The sequence below is a fragment of the Pipistrellus kuhlii genome, unplaced genomic scaffold (genome assembly GCF_014108245.1).
Source record: "Pipistrellus kuhlii isolate mPipKuh1 unplaced genomic scaffold, mPipKuh1.p scaffold_m20_p_7, whole genome shotgun sequence".
NCBI classification, from domain to species: domain Eukaryota; kingdom Metazoa; phylum Chordata; class Mammalia; order Chiroptera; family Vespertilionidae; genus Pipistrellus; species Pipistrellus kuhlii.
In genome coordinates, this window is record NW_023425573.1 from 31,880,565 (window position 1) to 31,897,429 (window position 16,865).

The following is a 16,865-nucleotide window of genomic DNA, read 5'->3' on the forward strand; positions in this document are numbered from 1 at the left end:
TACGATGAAAAGTTTTCAATGTATTTCTAAATATACTATTTAAGAAAGTAATCACAATGTGTACATTCAACTAATTTGGGGAAGATTCCTTAAACATACTCCATGCTTCTAATGCCATATAAATAAGTGTTAAGGCATGTATCTGAAATTACATGGAACACTATAAGCAAATCCTTCCTAGATCTACTGACATCGTCGGGTACCCACCATCAGTGCGGAGGAGCGGAAGGGAGAAGGAATGTGCCTGGCGCGCAGCTGCTCCTCCAGGCCCAGCAGACGTTCCTCCAGCTGCAGCTCCAGGTCTTCGAGTTCCATTCTGACTGAATTTCGCAAACCCTGGAGCTGGTCCACTTCATACCTAATGGCAGGGGGACAGGCACAACGTCTGAATAAAGCAGTCTGGGGATGCAATCACCATTCCCTCACCAGCTGTCGGAAGGCAGTGAAATTCCAAGTTCTAGAAACTGGCACAACAGCAGGTGTGACCACCAGCACAATTGTTCTCTCTCTCTAGCCTTCCTCACAAATACCCCAAACACTGACAACAGAGGACAGCCACTACCTTCCTGAGCGCACTGAAAGCAGGGAAGTGTACTTGGGAGTTTTATTTATACTGGTTCACCAAATAGATAAAGAGTACACAGCAGCGGAAATAAAATCTAGCTTTAAATAGAAAAGTTGGCAATGCTTTTTAGGATAGAAAAAGGTTTGAGTCACGTTAAGACAGAATAAACTTTTACCTTTCCTCCTCAGTCATGTGATGATAAACCATGGTTTGCTGACGCAGCATCGCCAATTCTAGGTCCATCATTTGCGTTCTAAACAAATTCAGGCTCCGCCTCATTACTTGGAGCTCCTGAAAAGTATTCTGAAATACAACATAACAAAATTATACCTCTAAGTCACAGAGGTTATTTTGCACACAGCGATTTCAGTAAGAACTTACTTCATAAAGAGGTAGAACAGACGATTTCTGAGGACTGTACGAAGCAGCAGCAAGATCAGATCCTCTCGTCATAGGGTGCTTCAAAAAAAGGGAAAGGATGGTTACAAACTAATGCCAAAGTGATTGTTCCTGATTTATTTGAAGTTTTAAAACTATGAATTTGAGGCCTTCATGTCTTTCTCTTTGAGGCAAAAATAGTAAAAACAAAACTGCATATTGTGAGCAAGAGCCAAATCAATCAGTCCCTCACTCTACCTACTACTCCCATCTGTTCCGGGGATAAGTCAGCCTATTTGGAATGAGGCGGAAGCAAAGGAACACAGATAGCTCATTTATGTCTTATAGGACTTCCCTCTTGCCTTAGGAAAGTAGAAAAACAAAACCCACAGAAGAAATAACAAGTGTCATTCTGAAATAACAGAACTATTGATTTGAATGGAGAGAGTAGCAATCCATCATCACTCATTCTCAGACGTCTGAGCATCTGCTATATGTGACTATTACAGGCAGTGAAGAAAAAAAGATAAAAGGCATTCCCAACCTTTTAGTGTTCTCATAATGTAAAAAAAAGAGAAAAGAGAACTTAAAAAATTATACTTCTGGGGTGGAGGGGAGTGTTACGATAGAAACATTCAAAAATCCGGATTAGGGGAGTACACAACCTCAACGGCTGACACCTGACACAACTATTTAGGGGCCGGCATGCAGTCCAGTAACGGCTGGAGCTCACACGTAAGGAATAAGTCTGGAGATACTGGCAGAGTCCAGGTCATGAAGAGCATCTGCCTACTGAGGTGGGAGTGGAAATTAACTGAGTTACTGAAGGGACATCAATGAGAAGGCCACACCCAGGGTAGAACAAGCTGGCCTAGCAAGAAAGTCACAGGGAGACAGGGCCCTGGGAATCCCCAGTGTCACACAATTACAGCTGAAAGGTTAAATGTCTCACTCATAGACAGAACTACATTTTGTACACAGGAAGACAAACACCCACATTCTGGTTAGGCTGAAAATCATTTGGAGAAGGCACATTACTACCTAACTTGAAAAGTCACAACTTTAGTTTTTACTTTCCCAGTGGCTTCCTGTCTGCAGTCATCATGGTGAGAGACCTACTATGCACATCCTAGGCCTCCTGACACCTTGCTGAACACTCTGATCCTTGCATGACAGTCCCTTTCTTCATGTCCTTAACTGTCTGAATGTAAGTAGTTCAGAAAGATACAGAAAGGAAATGTGAAATATGAAAGGCAAACCTGAGGACAATTTACTTATTTTCAGCGTTTTTTAGGGGGGGATTATTTCCAGTCCACTAATAGTTGTTTAAGTGACAAGACACATAAGACTATTTTAATTCACGTTCACAGTTTACCTGATTTTTTTTTCCTTTCCTGGGGTAGTTCAGGCTTTGAACCCAGTGGAGGCAGACTAACGCTGCGCCAGGAGACCGGCCTCGGGAGTCAATAGGTGGAGGGGAAAGCTTAGTCAGAGAGCTACGAGCAGAACCAGAGCACACGGCGACAGGCAGGCAAGGGCACGCACACTTAGAAAGAAGAGGTGGTGAACACTGTCCACTGGCAGAGAGAAGGAGAGAAAGTTCTTGAGAGGGAAGATTTTTTTTAAATAACAGGACCACCTCACTAAGACAAAAAACAATGGAGCAGAGGCATAAGGAAGGACATGAATGGACAAAATCTCTTTTCTTAGATGGGACGTTCCGAGCAGAGACATGAACCTTGGCCAGCGTTAGTAAGAGTCGTTTCTGAGGCGGGAGGAGGGAGTCTGGGAGGAGAGAGGGTACAGATCAGTGTAGACACGGAAGACAATGAAGACAGGAGGTTCATGCCTTCTGCATCTTAGCCTCTAGGTGAATTAGGAGGTGCTCAGGTCGATAAAACGAAGAATGAGTGAAGATGCACTTTTCCCCCATACCTGTGAAAGATTCTGCAGCGAGTTTCTAATGTCGTGCAACACTCTTCGCAGCTGCATCTCGATGGCAGAAGGGGGGTTCACGGAGCCCGATCGGTACGGGTAGGCAGCGTGTCTATGGGAGTACGAACACGCGAGAGGGGGCGTGAAGGCACTGCAGGTGGCGCCGGAGATGTTGGGGACGCTGCGGGTGCTCAGGGTCCTCATGTGCTCGCAGAGGGGCCGTTCCTGCCACTCGGAGTGGAGAGAGTGGAGGGAGCAGCTGGACTGCGATATGGGCGCCGGGGCATAGAGGGAGCAGGTGGGCGCCCTCTGATGATGACACTCCTCCGCCGGGCTCGCCTCCCTGGGAGAGGCTTCCGAGTCTTTCTTCCCAGAGGACGACGGGGAGATGAAGATAGTGGATTTGACAACAGACTGGCCATCGTGCTCAACCGCCTCACTTTCCGATTTCTGCTCCTCCTCGGGGGTGTACTTGTAGGTGAAGGAGGGTGGGCTGCACCTGGTCTCCTTTCCTGGGGATAATCGAACGTTGACCGAGGACACGACCCTCACGGGACTCAGCAAGGTGGTGGGCAAAGACTGAGACCTGCGCAGAGGATAGCCGGCTTTGGCAAGCAGGTACCTCTGCTTTAACAGGTCTTTTGATTTGATCAAGCTACGCCCCGCTCTCTGACCAGACAGACCGCAGATCTTCATCTGAGCTCTTTGCAAGGCTGTATTGACTCTGTCCAAGGAAGAGGGAAGCCCGGCTTTAGTTTCAGGGCCCTTCTCGCTGCCTTTGGCTTCGATGGAAGCCAGCGATTTCAGAATATGGTGTGTGGTATACTGCACAAATTCACATTCCGTGCTTCTATCCACGTCACTTTCGGCGCTTTCTCCCCTTGGCAGTCCCTCTGGCTGTGCGGGAGAGGAGTCCTCTTTCACTTCAGTGACTTCGGGAGCATGATCCCCCGCACGGCAGGTGGACTCCTCATTTCCTGTATCCTCCACCGCCTCGCACTGGGGGGAGTCCTGGCCATCTGACCTTCCTTTGTCAGCAGCTGCTGCCGCCTTCCCGCTTCCCCTGGGAACGGGCGTGAGAGATCCCTCCGCAGAGTCATTAAAGGAAGGAGGGTCAGGTGCTGTTGGCGTGGCAAGGTTTTCACCCAACGAAGTGACTGTTGTCTCGCTGTCACAACTATCGGCACTACTCCCCATGTGAACCTGGGAGAGGAAAAACGGGTGGAAGGAAGAAACGTTCAAATACGTATCATGAATGAAATGCCAGAGATACGATGCAACTGTATGTTGGGGTCTCCCACCTCTGCTGTGACAGAGGTGCTGTTCAAGACTGCTTACACCACCCTAGTCAGCCGTCCCTCCAATTTCTCACCGAGATTAGTCCAGACCTTTACTCCCTTAAATTCCTTTTTCAACACGCATCTCATTTTCTTGCAACACATGCCACTACTAATTCAGAGGAAATGGACAAAAGCTGCTTGCTTAGCTTTCCTCCCCAACACCTACAAACTTCCCCACGCCTCTTCCCATCATTCCCTCCTCTCCGTTTTGAAAGGAAACTGTGTCTCTTTTTTTAAAACTAAACCCTCCAACCTGTCCTTCTGATCACATCTTCCCCAGGATGAGGGTACTTTCCCAAAATTTCATCCCATATTTTTCTGCATCCAATTCTCTTCTCACAGGGCCCTTCCTTAAAAACTTCCCTAAGCCACTGCCATATGAAAAAGACCAAAGAAAAATCTATCACCCTGAAGCTATCATCATCATTTGAAAGGATAGTTAACATTCCTATCTTCTTGTCCTTATCATTGATTTACTCTCCCATTGCACTTTTGCCTCTTTTACTGTATCAGAATTGCTCACTCAACTACTCAATTTCCAAGCAGCCAAATTCTCATCTTTGCACTCTGATGGCCATAGCTTTCCTTTGGAAAGTTTCTCCTCCAGCTCCCGGTTTTTCTGCCCACTGAACCATCCTTTCAGAGTCACCGCAGTCACTCCTCTTATATTTCCACCCAATGCTGTTTCTAAAGGTTCTTTTGGGGGGTTCTCTTTTACTATTAATGTAACTTTATTTAAAATTTGTGTATAGGTGTTTTAGACACTTTTCACATAAATTCTGTGCACTGAACACATACACTGTTTGTTCCTTGAGAAGATGTGTTTAACTCTTGGGTTATCTAACATAGTCTTACATAAAAGTCATATAATGATCAGCAAGCTATAGATCCACACTTAATGTTGGTTACTAAATAAATGCTTACTGGAAAATACTAAAACACAACGATGGTAAAAAGTAATAAAAACAGCAGACAAGCTAGGATAATGATTAAAATAACCTATTTACTGGTGGTCCAAAAAGAAAGAAGTTTAGTTGTTTTTTTTGCTGTTGTTACATATTTGTCAGAGATGAAGAATTAGTGAAACCTAAAATCAGTAGCCAAACACTTAGATTACATCTGCATCCCAGAAAATGTTTTATTCTTATTATGTTTAAAATAAAGATATCACAGATTGAATCTTGAAATAGCTACTTAAAAAACCACGTAAATGTGAAGTTAATCATAGTGCTTACTATTTTACCTGAAGAAAATTTTACCTGAAGTTGATTAATGAAGACACAGTCTGTGGAGTCTTCAGCAAAACCACTGCTATCAGAATGCTGACTGGCAGTACGTAACAGGTGATCTACCAAAAGAAGTGTAGTTATACAAAACTGCCAAATATGCTTCAATGAGAACAATATTATAACACACATATGAACTCCTAACAGATATGCAAACATTGATTCTGTCTTAGAAAAATATGCATCGCTTATTAAAAATTGTGACTTCAAAGCTCAGGAGTTAAGTCAAATTCAAACAAAAACTGAAAGAGATCACAAATTCTCAATGTCCGGTTGCTAATCAAACTCTAATTATAATGTACTTGGTAAGTCCAATTAATGTCTTATCCTTGGAGGACAACTGCTTGAATTAAAATATTGGCTCCAGTAAAAATAAAAGTCCCCCAAATAAACCATTTCTATTATGTAAAAACGTAAAGGTTAAATATGTAGTAGGTAAAATTAGAAGTTTAAATGTAGTGTAAAAAATGTCTATTACTTTCCTAATAAGAAAATAAAAGTACAATTAAGGCCAATAAGTTAAATAACTTGTTTGCAGGTATCTAAACATCCGTGGTGTTTTAAATGATGCAAACATTTGTAAGTTATGAAACAAATTTTCTCTTAACAACTGCATAAAACTCAGTCAAATAGGTTCAACTCGTACATAATATTGTTAATCCTATAAAAACCCTATTTAGTTTCTGGCCCCAAACCTCAAATTCCCAGTTAATATAACCTAAAAAAAAAAAACCAACACCCACATTAAGTATGTAAAAAGGCCAACTGCGTACAATAAACAGAATCACATGCCCATCCACACTACAATGCCGCAGTGGGAGACACTCTATCACTGCTGCGTTTACTAAGGGAGGCGCTTCGTGAGATTAGTTCTGCAGAACTTCAAAAGCAGCAGGCTCAGTAAAGTGTGCTCGCCAAATCCATTCATTTCATATTTGAATGCTAGAAATAAAAAAAAAACTATACAATATGTTTGAATCAAATCCAAAATCAATTAAGGTTTGCCTGACTTTGAAAAGTGTCCCAGTGTAGCCTCCGTTTCAAAGAGTATAATGGAATGGAGTAATTTTTTTCCTCATTAATTTAGAATAGTTCTGCAATATCATTTGGAAGTTAATGATACTGCATAATGTAATACAAGAAACTGACTAATATCCTTTGAGAAGTCTAGGTAAACTGGAATCATTGTGAAACTGAACTGGAATAAGCTGTTAATTACCAAAGGTACTCATTATGCATTACGATAATGGAGAGGACAATTAACATCTTATGTTTTCAGCAGTTATCACCTAAATTATGTGTATGTCCTTTTTTTAAAGTTCCTGAAGGCAGGAACCTCATTTATTTTTCTTTGTATCCCAGTATCTAGCGAAAGCTAACAATTAAAAAAGAAAAAGAAAAAAATGTTTGCTGAATGAATGAATGAGAACTATCTTCTTAAAGCAACAATATAATTAAGCAATCTCCTAAAGGATTTGGAAGTAAAACTGCCTGTCTGGTTGGGATGTGAGATTAAGATCGCTGTAATGTCAAAAGCTGCCAGATTTTGCTAAAGTAAAAAAGCTGCCAGTGCGTGCAGGGAAACCTGAGTGCCCAGCCACACTCAAGGCCTCTCTGCTAAGAGCCATTTTATTTGCACGTGCAGAGCTGACTTCTCCGTGGTGAGCCTGAGTTCACACAGGACAGTCAGACTGCAGACTGCTCAGTCTTCAGAGCAGGTGTCAGGCAGAGGGAAGAACAAAGAGGCCTGGGTTCAAGCCTCTGCTTATTCCGGAAAGCCATGACGTCTCTCCTCTGCAAGACAGAATAATAATCCTCTCTATCTTACCGGCTGGCTCACTTTAGGAACTAAGCGCAATGCAGGGAAAACTATTCTGTAACCTAAAAATCACAATCTAGGTTCTTGAGTCAGACATTTCTGTTTCAGAAAATGCACTGCACTGCTGAAAGCGGTTTGGCTCAGTGGATAGAGCATCAGCCTGCGGACTGAAAGGTCCCAGGTTCCATTCCAAACAAGGGCATGTACCTTGGTTGAGGGCACATACCCAGTGAGGGGTGTGCAGGAGGCAGCTGATCGATGATTCTCTTTCATCGATGTTTCTAATTCTCTATCCCTCTCTCTTCCTCTCTGTAAAAAAATAAAATATATTTAAAAAAAAAAAAGAAAAGAAAAGAAAATGCACTACTCTCCAAAGAAAAAAGGTGGAGCTTAAAAGAAAGAGACCTCTGGTCCTAACTGAAGACATAAGGTTTTTCTAACTTAAAAACTGGGAAGTTAGAGCAAACTAAAGTGAGAACAAAACATCTGGACATTGTATTTGACTAGTATCATAAAGAAACAAAACAGAACACCTGTCTGCTCTGCCAGACTTAAGGAAATATTGTTTCTCCTCTGTACTAAGGAAAGTTTTGCACTGCTCTCGGAATAATTATGGAATGTTAGCTTGTGACATGAGTTGAGTCACTAAGCCTCTCTGGCTTCAGTATGTAAATCCCAAGGCAGGATTTGAGTTTAAGATCATTGTAATCTCCAATGTCCTATTAGCAAAAGTGTGGAATATTTTTATACAGACATTACATGCATTTTTACTAAAGTTGCGAAATAAACACATTACCAGTGATTCTAATTCTGCAATTGTGATTAATCTAAGATACTCACATGTTTGCGTTATCAAAATTTGATAGGCTACCTTCAAAAATGATTAAAACACTGTATTGTCCGCTCTCCCTCACATGAACACACAAAACCATTTTACTATTAATTTATAAAAATGTGACTCATAAAAACGTTAACATTCTTACATATGCCAACAGAAATAAAACAGCACAAGTCAATAAGAGGAAGAAACCCGGATGTGAATACAAACCACATTCCATCTTTCCTACCACAGGAAGCTTACTCTTGGAAGATCTTAAATTATACTGTTTTTATTTAAATGTATAAAATTTTCCCACATCCTAGTAATGTGGGCAAACCAGCCAAACATAAGGGATTTCAATCTTGAACAAATCAGAGGACAAACAGCAAGCAGGTTTTAGGTAGAATCCTCAAAGTTTTGAGCTATGAAGCCATTCAAGAATAAGAAATACTTCATAGGCATGAGAGTGGAATGACCAATATGAAAAAAAGCTCAAAGGTCAAAGATACTACATTATCCCTTTTGACACAATGTACCCCTTGTCTACCTATCTCAAACAGAGATTCCTATGAACTCTTCCTCACAGCTCAGAAGTACATACATTATGGATTTACATGGGGAAGAAAATTAAATAGTAAAATTCGTTCTGTGTCTAACGGGAACTACAGTAACCTAGTAAGTGGAGCTCTTGTTTCTTAGTACCATATTGGAATAAAAGAAAAATTCTATGCAAATCATCTCTTACAAAGTCATTTCAGAGATCAGAAAACAAACATGTAATTTCCTATTCTAGGAACATACATATGAATCTTTGCTTAAAAAAAGCAGGGTGGTTCGGCATGGGTAAAGTTTTAAAAATAAACAGTCCTACCTTCAGTGGTCATTTTAACTTCTTGACTTCCTCTCTCTTTTTCTCTAAATCTCAAAAGCTTTGTGACTTTAAAGAAGATCAGACATGCTTTTTGTGTTGTAAATGAAAAGTGAAAGAAATGGACTCAAAGGTCCTTTGGTCAATAATTAATAATTCAAGAGAAGAATGACATCTTCAGCCACTCACCTTTGATCCAGTTTGAATTTAATTTAACTAGCTTTAACTATTGCTGAGACATTGGGCTTTCTTTTTTTTTGCCAGAGGCATATTCATGTATCAGTGTAGGAGCCATATTTAAATAATGAAAACCCAGAGGGGGAATACAGGTGTATATTTCAATCATAACCACATAAAAACGTAGGCTTGAATCTGCTGCTCTATCACTTCCCACCTAGTCCTATGCAGAACTGAAAAATATTTATAATGAGGTCTTTGCAGAATAAGCAAACTAAAATTATTTTATAAGAGCAATAATCTTCAAGAATACAAAAAATTCTATATCCAAACCATAATGAAGCATGAATACTTATGTTTCTTAATTATTGTTTTACACTATTATCTTCTACAAATACTGGCAGACAAAACCCCTTTTCCCAACCAAAAGACTACCCTTCGGTCATATGCTTGGGATTTGTGGACATTGGCCTACTTACCTCTTTTCGACTTACCAAGACTTAACTGGTAAGTGGCTGGAACATGAGGTGCTTCTTCCTCCGTACTTTGAACCTAAAAAAAGAGTTTTAAGTGATTAAAACTTAAAAGAATCTATGGCAAAGAATCCCTTCCTAACAATCATTTATTCAACAAATCAACCTAACAAAAAGGGTACCAAAGCTTCACTTCTTTAAAAATTGCACAATATCTTACCTCAAAATTACTTTCAAGTTAACAGGAGTGCAAGTTTCTAACTAGCAAAGAGAAATGACTACATGTATAAACTAACTTTAAAAGTTGCTATCATATGAAAAACAGACCCATAACAAAAAGTTCTCTCCGTGTTAAACTTCAAACTGCTCAGTGCCAGGAGGAATGCTAGCAGAGTCCTTGCAGCAGACCATGGCATGGCTGACCCCAACGAGGCAGGCCCGGATCCTGCATCTTTGAAAAATGGCACATTATGCTCCCATTGCAAAATTACATTAAAATCCCACAAATTTCAGGCGTCAAATCTGTGTGTAAGACTTCTTTGTCCAGACATAATTGATCTTTTAAGACATATAACTTGGGAGTTGTTAAGTGGAAAAGCAGGTTTCATTACAGAACTAAAATGTTGAAAGACTCTTAACCACAAATCTTCCCTGAAAACTCTGTCCAAAGAAGGTATCAAACCCACAAAGGTTTTCTCTTTCACTCTCTCCCCCTACCCCCAACTACCACTTGTACAACTACAAAATTTAGGAATTTTCAGATTCCTTATTTGCCACACCCTCTATTCTAACATAAGTAACTCTATACTAAGATGGAACATGGGGCCCATCGGTGGGGAGAATACTAATTCCCAACACTTTAACCCCTGTAATGATTAGTGTTTAAAATAATAAATGACATCCTAGTAAAGTGGGCAAACTAGCCAAACACGTGGGGATTTCAACAATGAAAAAAATCAGAGAGCAAATAGCAAACAGGTTTTGGGTAGAACACTGGTGTTTCAAGCTATGAATCCATTCAAGAAAAAGAAATAACTCATTTGAATCAGAGTGGAATGATCAACATGGAGAGAAAAAAAAAAAAAGGCCAGAGGTTAAAGATGCTATTATTAATTTAAAAATGGGCCTGATTTGTTTTATCTTTTTCTAAAACAGTTCCATGAGTCCGTTTAGGACGCTTTTGAAGACTGAAAGCACACTGGCCATTTAAAACCATCACCTATAAATCACATATAAAACAGTTTCTAGTATTCTTTGTTATTGAAACATTATAAAATATTCTTCAAAGCAGCAGACATAAGTTCAACAGGAAAACCATTGTGTTGTGTGCAAGGAAATAAAATGCATTTTCCTTTTATAATCAACAAAAGGTCTATTATTAGTCTCTATTTAGGCCTACCCTACATCAAAGAGTTTTATATCAAATAGGCCAGAAATTATAAAAGAAATGCAAATGTCTCTTTAATTATATTCTAGAAATCTCAATTTATGCACACTAAAATGATAAAAATTATAAGCTCTTAAAAATTATAAGCTCATTTTTAATATAGAACATTATGTCCCTTAGATTTACAAAATTAGTCACAAAACAATATGACTTTAGTGAATATGTATCCTCAGCATATTATCCTTCAAGAAGCTTCTCCTGGCAAAAATTGGTCAATCAATCAATCATCTAACCCCCTCTCTCCTGTCACCACAAACCCCATAAACTGATGGAAAGAAAAAGGTCCTTTCAGTAAAAGGTCTGAAGGTCATATTTTACTAATGAAACTATTAAAGTCAGGATCCTTTTGCCAACTTACTCAGCAAAATCATCGATTTCTTTGTTGAAGGCAGAAACTGACACACTAGTGATAATGGCTGAATTTCACAGCTTATTATGTTTTGTTATTACTCATGGGTATGCAGAGGAAAGCAGTCACATTTCAGATGGTGTGCACCACAGAAAACTATGACACACACACAGAATTTAGATTTATGTGGTATGATTTTTCCTATTCAATGGTTTCAATTCCAGGTAGAGTTCTGGTCATTTGCTACAGGTTGCCTTTCGTTGAATTAACTACGGCTCAATAATGATAGCTGAGTGACGGATAGTGGGTATTCATTACACTATTTCCTGTAAGCTTAAAACTTTTCATAATAAGAATTATAAAAAGCAAAACAAAACAAAACAAAAAAACACCCAAGGCCCCCACTAAACCAAAATGACAAAATAACTTGGTCTCGGTGTTTTGAGATTTAAAGCTATATTATAAACCAGCTTTGTGGGGGGGGGGGGGGACGGGACTGGTAAGATATGTACACAGATAATAATTTAATAAATAAACAAACAAACAGTGGGGGGGGGGGAAGGAAACTAACAAAAATCCAACTCTCTATGCTAGCATTATATCATAGTCAATATGTTAAAATTTAAATAAATACCAACTTTTAACTGTTAAAAAAAAAGTAACCCATACATAAAATGAAGTAACTCATTAGTTCATTTTAAAAACATTTAATAATTCTTAACTGAAAAGTAAACATTGAAACTCCTACCTCACAGGTCCTGAGGATGATGAAATGTGACTATTAGTATTTTGAAACAGTGAAGCGGGAAAGATTTAGAATAGATCTCTATCTTCCACCCTCCAGGAACTCCCCACCCTGACCCGCCCTTGCCCCTCCCTTGGGTGAGGTGCTGATACCAATCAAAGGGAACAAACATAACTACCCTCAGAGAGATGAGGGAAAACCACTGCTATCAATTAATATCAAATGTCAGGGAGGGGAAACCCCTTCCTCACCTGTAAAGGGAGAAAACTGGAAAACGCATTCAAAGAACTAACTCATTCTCTACTAATCTATGGTTCTATAATTAGCTGCAACTTTTTACCTTAAAAAATTTTTTCCACGTTTTAAAAACACACATACATATATTTGGTTTACTTTTACTGTTAGGTAAATACTCTAAAAAAAAAAAAAGCTAACTTGCTCTTTTAGATAAACCACATAACAAAACAGTGATTAACTGGGCTATGAGGTAACAGACACTGGTTCATTAGGTCATGTATCAGAGCTCATATCCTACTGCAGACACAATACTTGCCTTCAAAACATACAGTTCAATCTGAAAGGTCAAAGGGACAATTTAAGTGTGTACCAGCCTGATTTGGGATTAACTCAGGCCAATAAACATAATAAAAGGCCAGAATCATTTAACATTGTGGATAGGTTTTGCTACTTCAAGCGAAACAGCATCTAACAAAACCCAATGTACCATGACTAGGTGATATAAACAAAAGTTAGGTTCCCATGGCCCCTCATCAATGTTGTAATAAAACCATGTTAAATAAAACTATATTAATCGAGGAAGACCAAGTAAAACGAGGTGCATTAGTTAAATCACCCATCAGTGTAAAGACAGGATTAGAAACACTTAGTAAAACTGGTAGCTTAAAAGTTATGTATATATACTTCCACTAATATCTGTATTTGAATGTACATTCATATATAGAGAAGACACAGAGCAGTATTTTTACAGAAATATACAGATAAGTATGTAAGTATGACAAAGTTTTACTATTAAAGTTAGGATCCCTTTGCCAACTTTCTCAGCAAAGTTTTTACACCTGCAAGAACAATTGCTTAATGGGTAAATCATTTTGGTGTTACTGTGAATCATTCACACTACCAACCTATGGTTGTTATGAGTTACCATGATGTATTTATTCAAAATAAACCATTTAAAAACCGCACAATTATCCAGACAAGTTATTAAGAATTACAAAACTCAAGAGCAGATTTTACAACTTTTAAACACACTGAAACTCTAAATAGACATTTTTTTTGTAAGGTAAGCTGGCTTTTAATTAAAAATAGTCTGTGGCTCTTCTTCCCTCCACCCCCCCTTTTTTAACGTAAGAAACAGTCACTTTCATTCTCCAAGGCTGGGGTCATTCTTGTCATATACTTAATTGTTGACAATTAAATATTTCCTCCCTTTGCTCCTGGTGACTGAGATCTTACCTTCTGCCTTAAGGGATCAGGCAGCTTCACGCACAAAGCTGTGTCTGCAACATTTTTTCCTACCTAGCTCCGAAGCAGCTGTAGTCAGTGACTCTGATTGGAAACGGGCTCACTGAGGGAGAGAGTGCGCGCTCTGACTTATATTTATTCCCTGTTTTCACAGGAACAACTTTCCCAATAGGAATCAAACCTCAAGGGAAAGGAATCCAAAAGAAAAATAGCAACGCTTTGAATGGGATCTAAAAGTTTGCTTCAATAAGACTGTTCTCTATTTGTCAGTATGATTCAAATCATGCTTGGGAGGGGAGGAAATTAAAGAAACACATTATTTCCCTTCTTTATCCATTGTTCTACAAACTCTCTTTTAAGTTCCCAAAAGATTAAGACATTTCTAGGAGCTTTTTATCCACATTTCATATATATATCTGAAGTAGGATTCCTCATTTTTTAAATTCCCCATATTTACAATGTAGCTATAGTTAATCATATATTCCTTTTTTTCAAAACAAAAAACACTCCACTATTCTTTAACCACTAATGCCTATAAACATGTACTTCAAAGAAAAGTTCAATGTCACATTACTTTTTTGTCATTAAGTGTTTTTTGCCAGCAGAGGGAGCAAAAAAAAGCCCAGTCTATCCATTAAATGTTAACTTGAGGCAAAGCACATCTAGCTAGCACTTCATAAACATTTTAAAGACCTTTTATGTGTATGGTATCAATAATTTTTTTAAAAAACTACAGCTTAGAATTCAGGAATTCTAGAAATTAAAAAAACAAAAAAACAAAAAAACAACAGCATAAAAAAGTGTCACATCTGAGTCACTGATAAGAAATTTTCAAGAATCTACCATGATCTGTTTAAATTTTTATACTCTGCTATTGTATTAAAACAAGAAACCTATCATAGCTGATTGTCACAGAGAGTGCCCTACTGGAAGGCAAGAAGTTACACTTTAATTATGAGTGCCTGAACAAGTTTTGATCACAAGTTTTGAAGTAAAAAAAGAAATTGAACAATAAAATGAAATATAAAGGAGTTTTAGTCAAAGCAGTCATTTTCCAAATTCATTATAATAAGAAATATACTAAGATTTAAAGTGTATAAATATATAAAAGATGAAAAGCTTATCAAAAAAATATAAAATATTTCAAAGGCTGCTCTTGTTCATTTTATTTCTCTTTTTAGTTGAAATTAAAGTATTAAAAGATATATTCAAAGACCACAAAGAGGTAAATAGCTATATCAACAATTCAAATTTTGCAACAAATGAAAAACCTTCGCAAGTGAGAGATATACACTCACCTAATAGAACATTTATGGGCAAAATCAATTATCCCATTTTCCAATTCCCTAATATAATAGCATGAACTACTGTGACCTATAACTAAAAGTATTCTGTAATAAACTTTAAAAAGAGAAGTTGCACATAATGTATAGCCACACACTTCGGCAGTACGTATGTGCTCCCATGTAAGATGAGACCACCACTGCCTGCCTCCCAGACTGAGAGAGAAAAGTACTTCAAGGGCCTAGTACAATGCCTGACACAAGGTAGGGGAGGTCCCTGATAAAGGAGTTTCCTGCCACAAGCTCTATAGCCCCAACTCATAAGTGTCAGCTCCCATTATTCAAAAGCAGTGTTATAGGAATCTCACCAAAATTAATATTTTTATCTTGTCCAATCAAAAATTTACGTATGCTAGTAGGACTATCACTAGGGAAAAGAAAAAAGTAATCAAACACTGCTCTTCTGGACTTGCAGAAATCCTCTTCAATGGCCTTTCAAACCTTCCTGAGGTTCCCTATCCTCCCCTTCAAGAACCTACCTTTCTTTCTGTTCTTTCCAGTCCTATATCAAACCTATCCTCAGCCTTGACTTTTTCCCCTGAGATACTTTAAAAGTTTGCCCAAAAGCACACAGCAGTTCGGTGGCAGAGACAGAATTCAAACCTGTTTGATTTCATAGCCTGAGTTTTTAACTATTACGCAATGCTAACTTGAATATGAAAATTCTCTCAGGACTTTCTCAGGGCATCAAAATCTCAACCTGAGAGAAAGTGGGTTCAAGTTCACGCACTGTATCAGCAGTGGACCACAGAGGATCTAGAGAAGTGGAATAAACTGCACCATGATCTTGACTTCACATATTCCTGTGATTACTTCTTGGTTTGAGAAACACAAAACAAAAAACCTGGAGAGCCAAAATTAGAATTTTCTTTTTTTCTAGTATCAGTCTATTAGCCAGCCACCTTTCATTCTTGGCACTTTTCCCCCCTCTCCCCTTACTCTTTGAAACAGGTCTTAGTAATGTTTTACCCACCTCTTCCATTTCGAAGGAGTCCTTCTGCTGTACCATTATGTTTCTTATGGATGGGATGGGCAGCGGGGCACATGGCTCCTTTTCTGCTGTGGACACATGCATGTTTTCCGGCTCACTGTGGCTGGCCATGTTGGAATCGCTACCTAAATCGGATCCCGTAATATCGGATTCCTCACCCCGTTTACCATGACTTTGAGTTTCATTTCTTTGTTCACTTTCCCTTTCTTGGTTAAAATTAGTGTTTGCTTCATCAGAAAGCCCATCATCCATGTCAGCATTCTCCATAATAGTTGATGTATTAATTGATACTTCTTCTTTAACTGTAGCCAACATGTAAGATGAGTCTTTCTTCTTTACAATTTTTTGAGACTTTGGATCGTTTTTACTGCCACTGTCTTCACTTGCAGAAACATTCAGAATCTTTCCTTTTTCAGTTGCTGGGGAAGGAGTACTACCTTCTCCTTTCTCTGTTTTATCAACACATAAATTCAGTTTTGATAGTGTTTTCATTAAGCGATTTGCAGTGTTACTTCGGGTTAACGGTGGAGGAGAGTCTGTCTCCTTGCTAGAGGCTACTGAGGCCATACTCCCAATTCTCTGCAGTGGAGTCCCAGAGACTTGGGAATACAAAGAAGAAAAAGCGTTGGCCACAGTAGTAAGCACTTCAATTTGACGAAAACGACCTACAAAAAGAAAAAAGTGTTAATTATATATATATATTTCTTTCATATATATATGTCTACATATTAAACCATTACTATTGTTCAGAATTCCAGTAACTGCACTTAGATCAGAAAGATCACGAAACCAGATTTTCCCCCTCTTACCAAACACTTAAAACTTCTCAACATCTACTGTGGAGATT

General features: G+C 38.7%; 1 protein-coding gene and 1 long non-coding RNA gene across 7 annotated transcripts in view; both read right to left on the minus strand.

Moving 5' to 3' along the window:
• The window catches only part of ITPRID2 (ITPR interacting domain containing 2), a 37,077-nt gene that overhangs the window by 10,279 nt on the left and 9,933 nt on the right, over positions 1 to 16,865 (minus strand). For all 6 annotated transcript variants that reach the window (XM_045575625.1, XM_036420707.2, XM_036420709.2 and 3 more), the window contains 7 exons: positions 16,001 to 16,683; positions 9,668 to 9,740; positions 5,478 to 5,566; positions 2,879 to 4,081; positions 947 to 1,024; positions 741 to 868; positions 208 to 358 (listed from right to left, as the gene is read on the minus strand). In XM_045575625.1, coding sequence (XP_045431581.1) covers positions 208 to 358; positions 741 to 868; positions 947 to 1,024; positions 2,879 to 4,081; positions 5,478 to 5,566; positions 9,668 to 9,740; positions 16,001 to 16,683 — 2,405 coding nt within the window. The remainder of the gene's footprint in view (positions 1 to 207; positions 359 to 740; positions 869 to 946; positions 1,025 to 2,878; positions 4,082 to 5,477; positions 5,567 to 9,667; positions 9,741 to 16,000; positions 16,684 to 16,865) is intronic.
• LOC123651661 lies at positions 6,109 to 9,006 on the minus strand. Its single transcript, XR_006740534.1, has 2 exons — positions 7,691 to 9,006; positions 6,109 to 7,447 (listed from the first exon to the last, which is right to left on the minus strand). It is a non-coding gene; the product is annotated as an uncharacterized LOC123651661 (long non-coding RNA).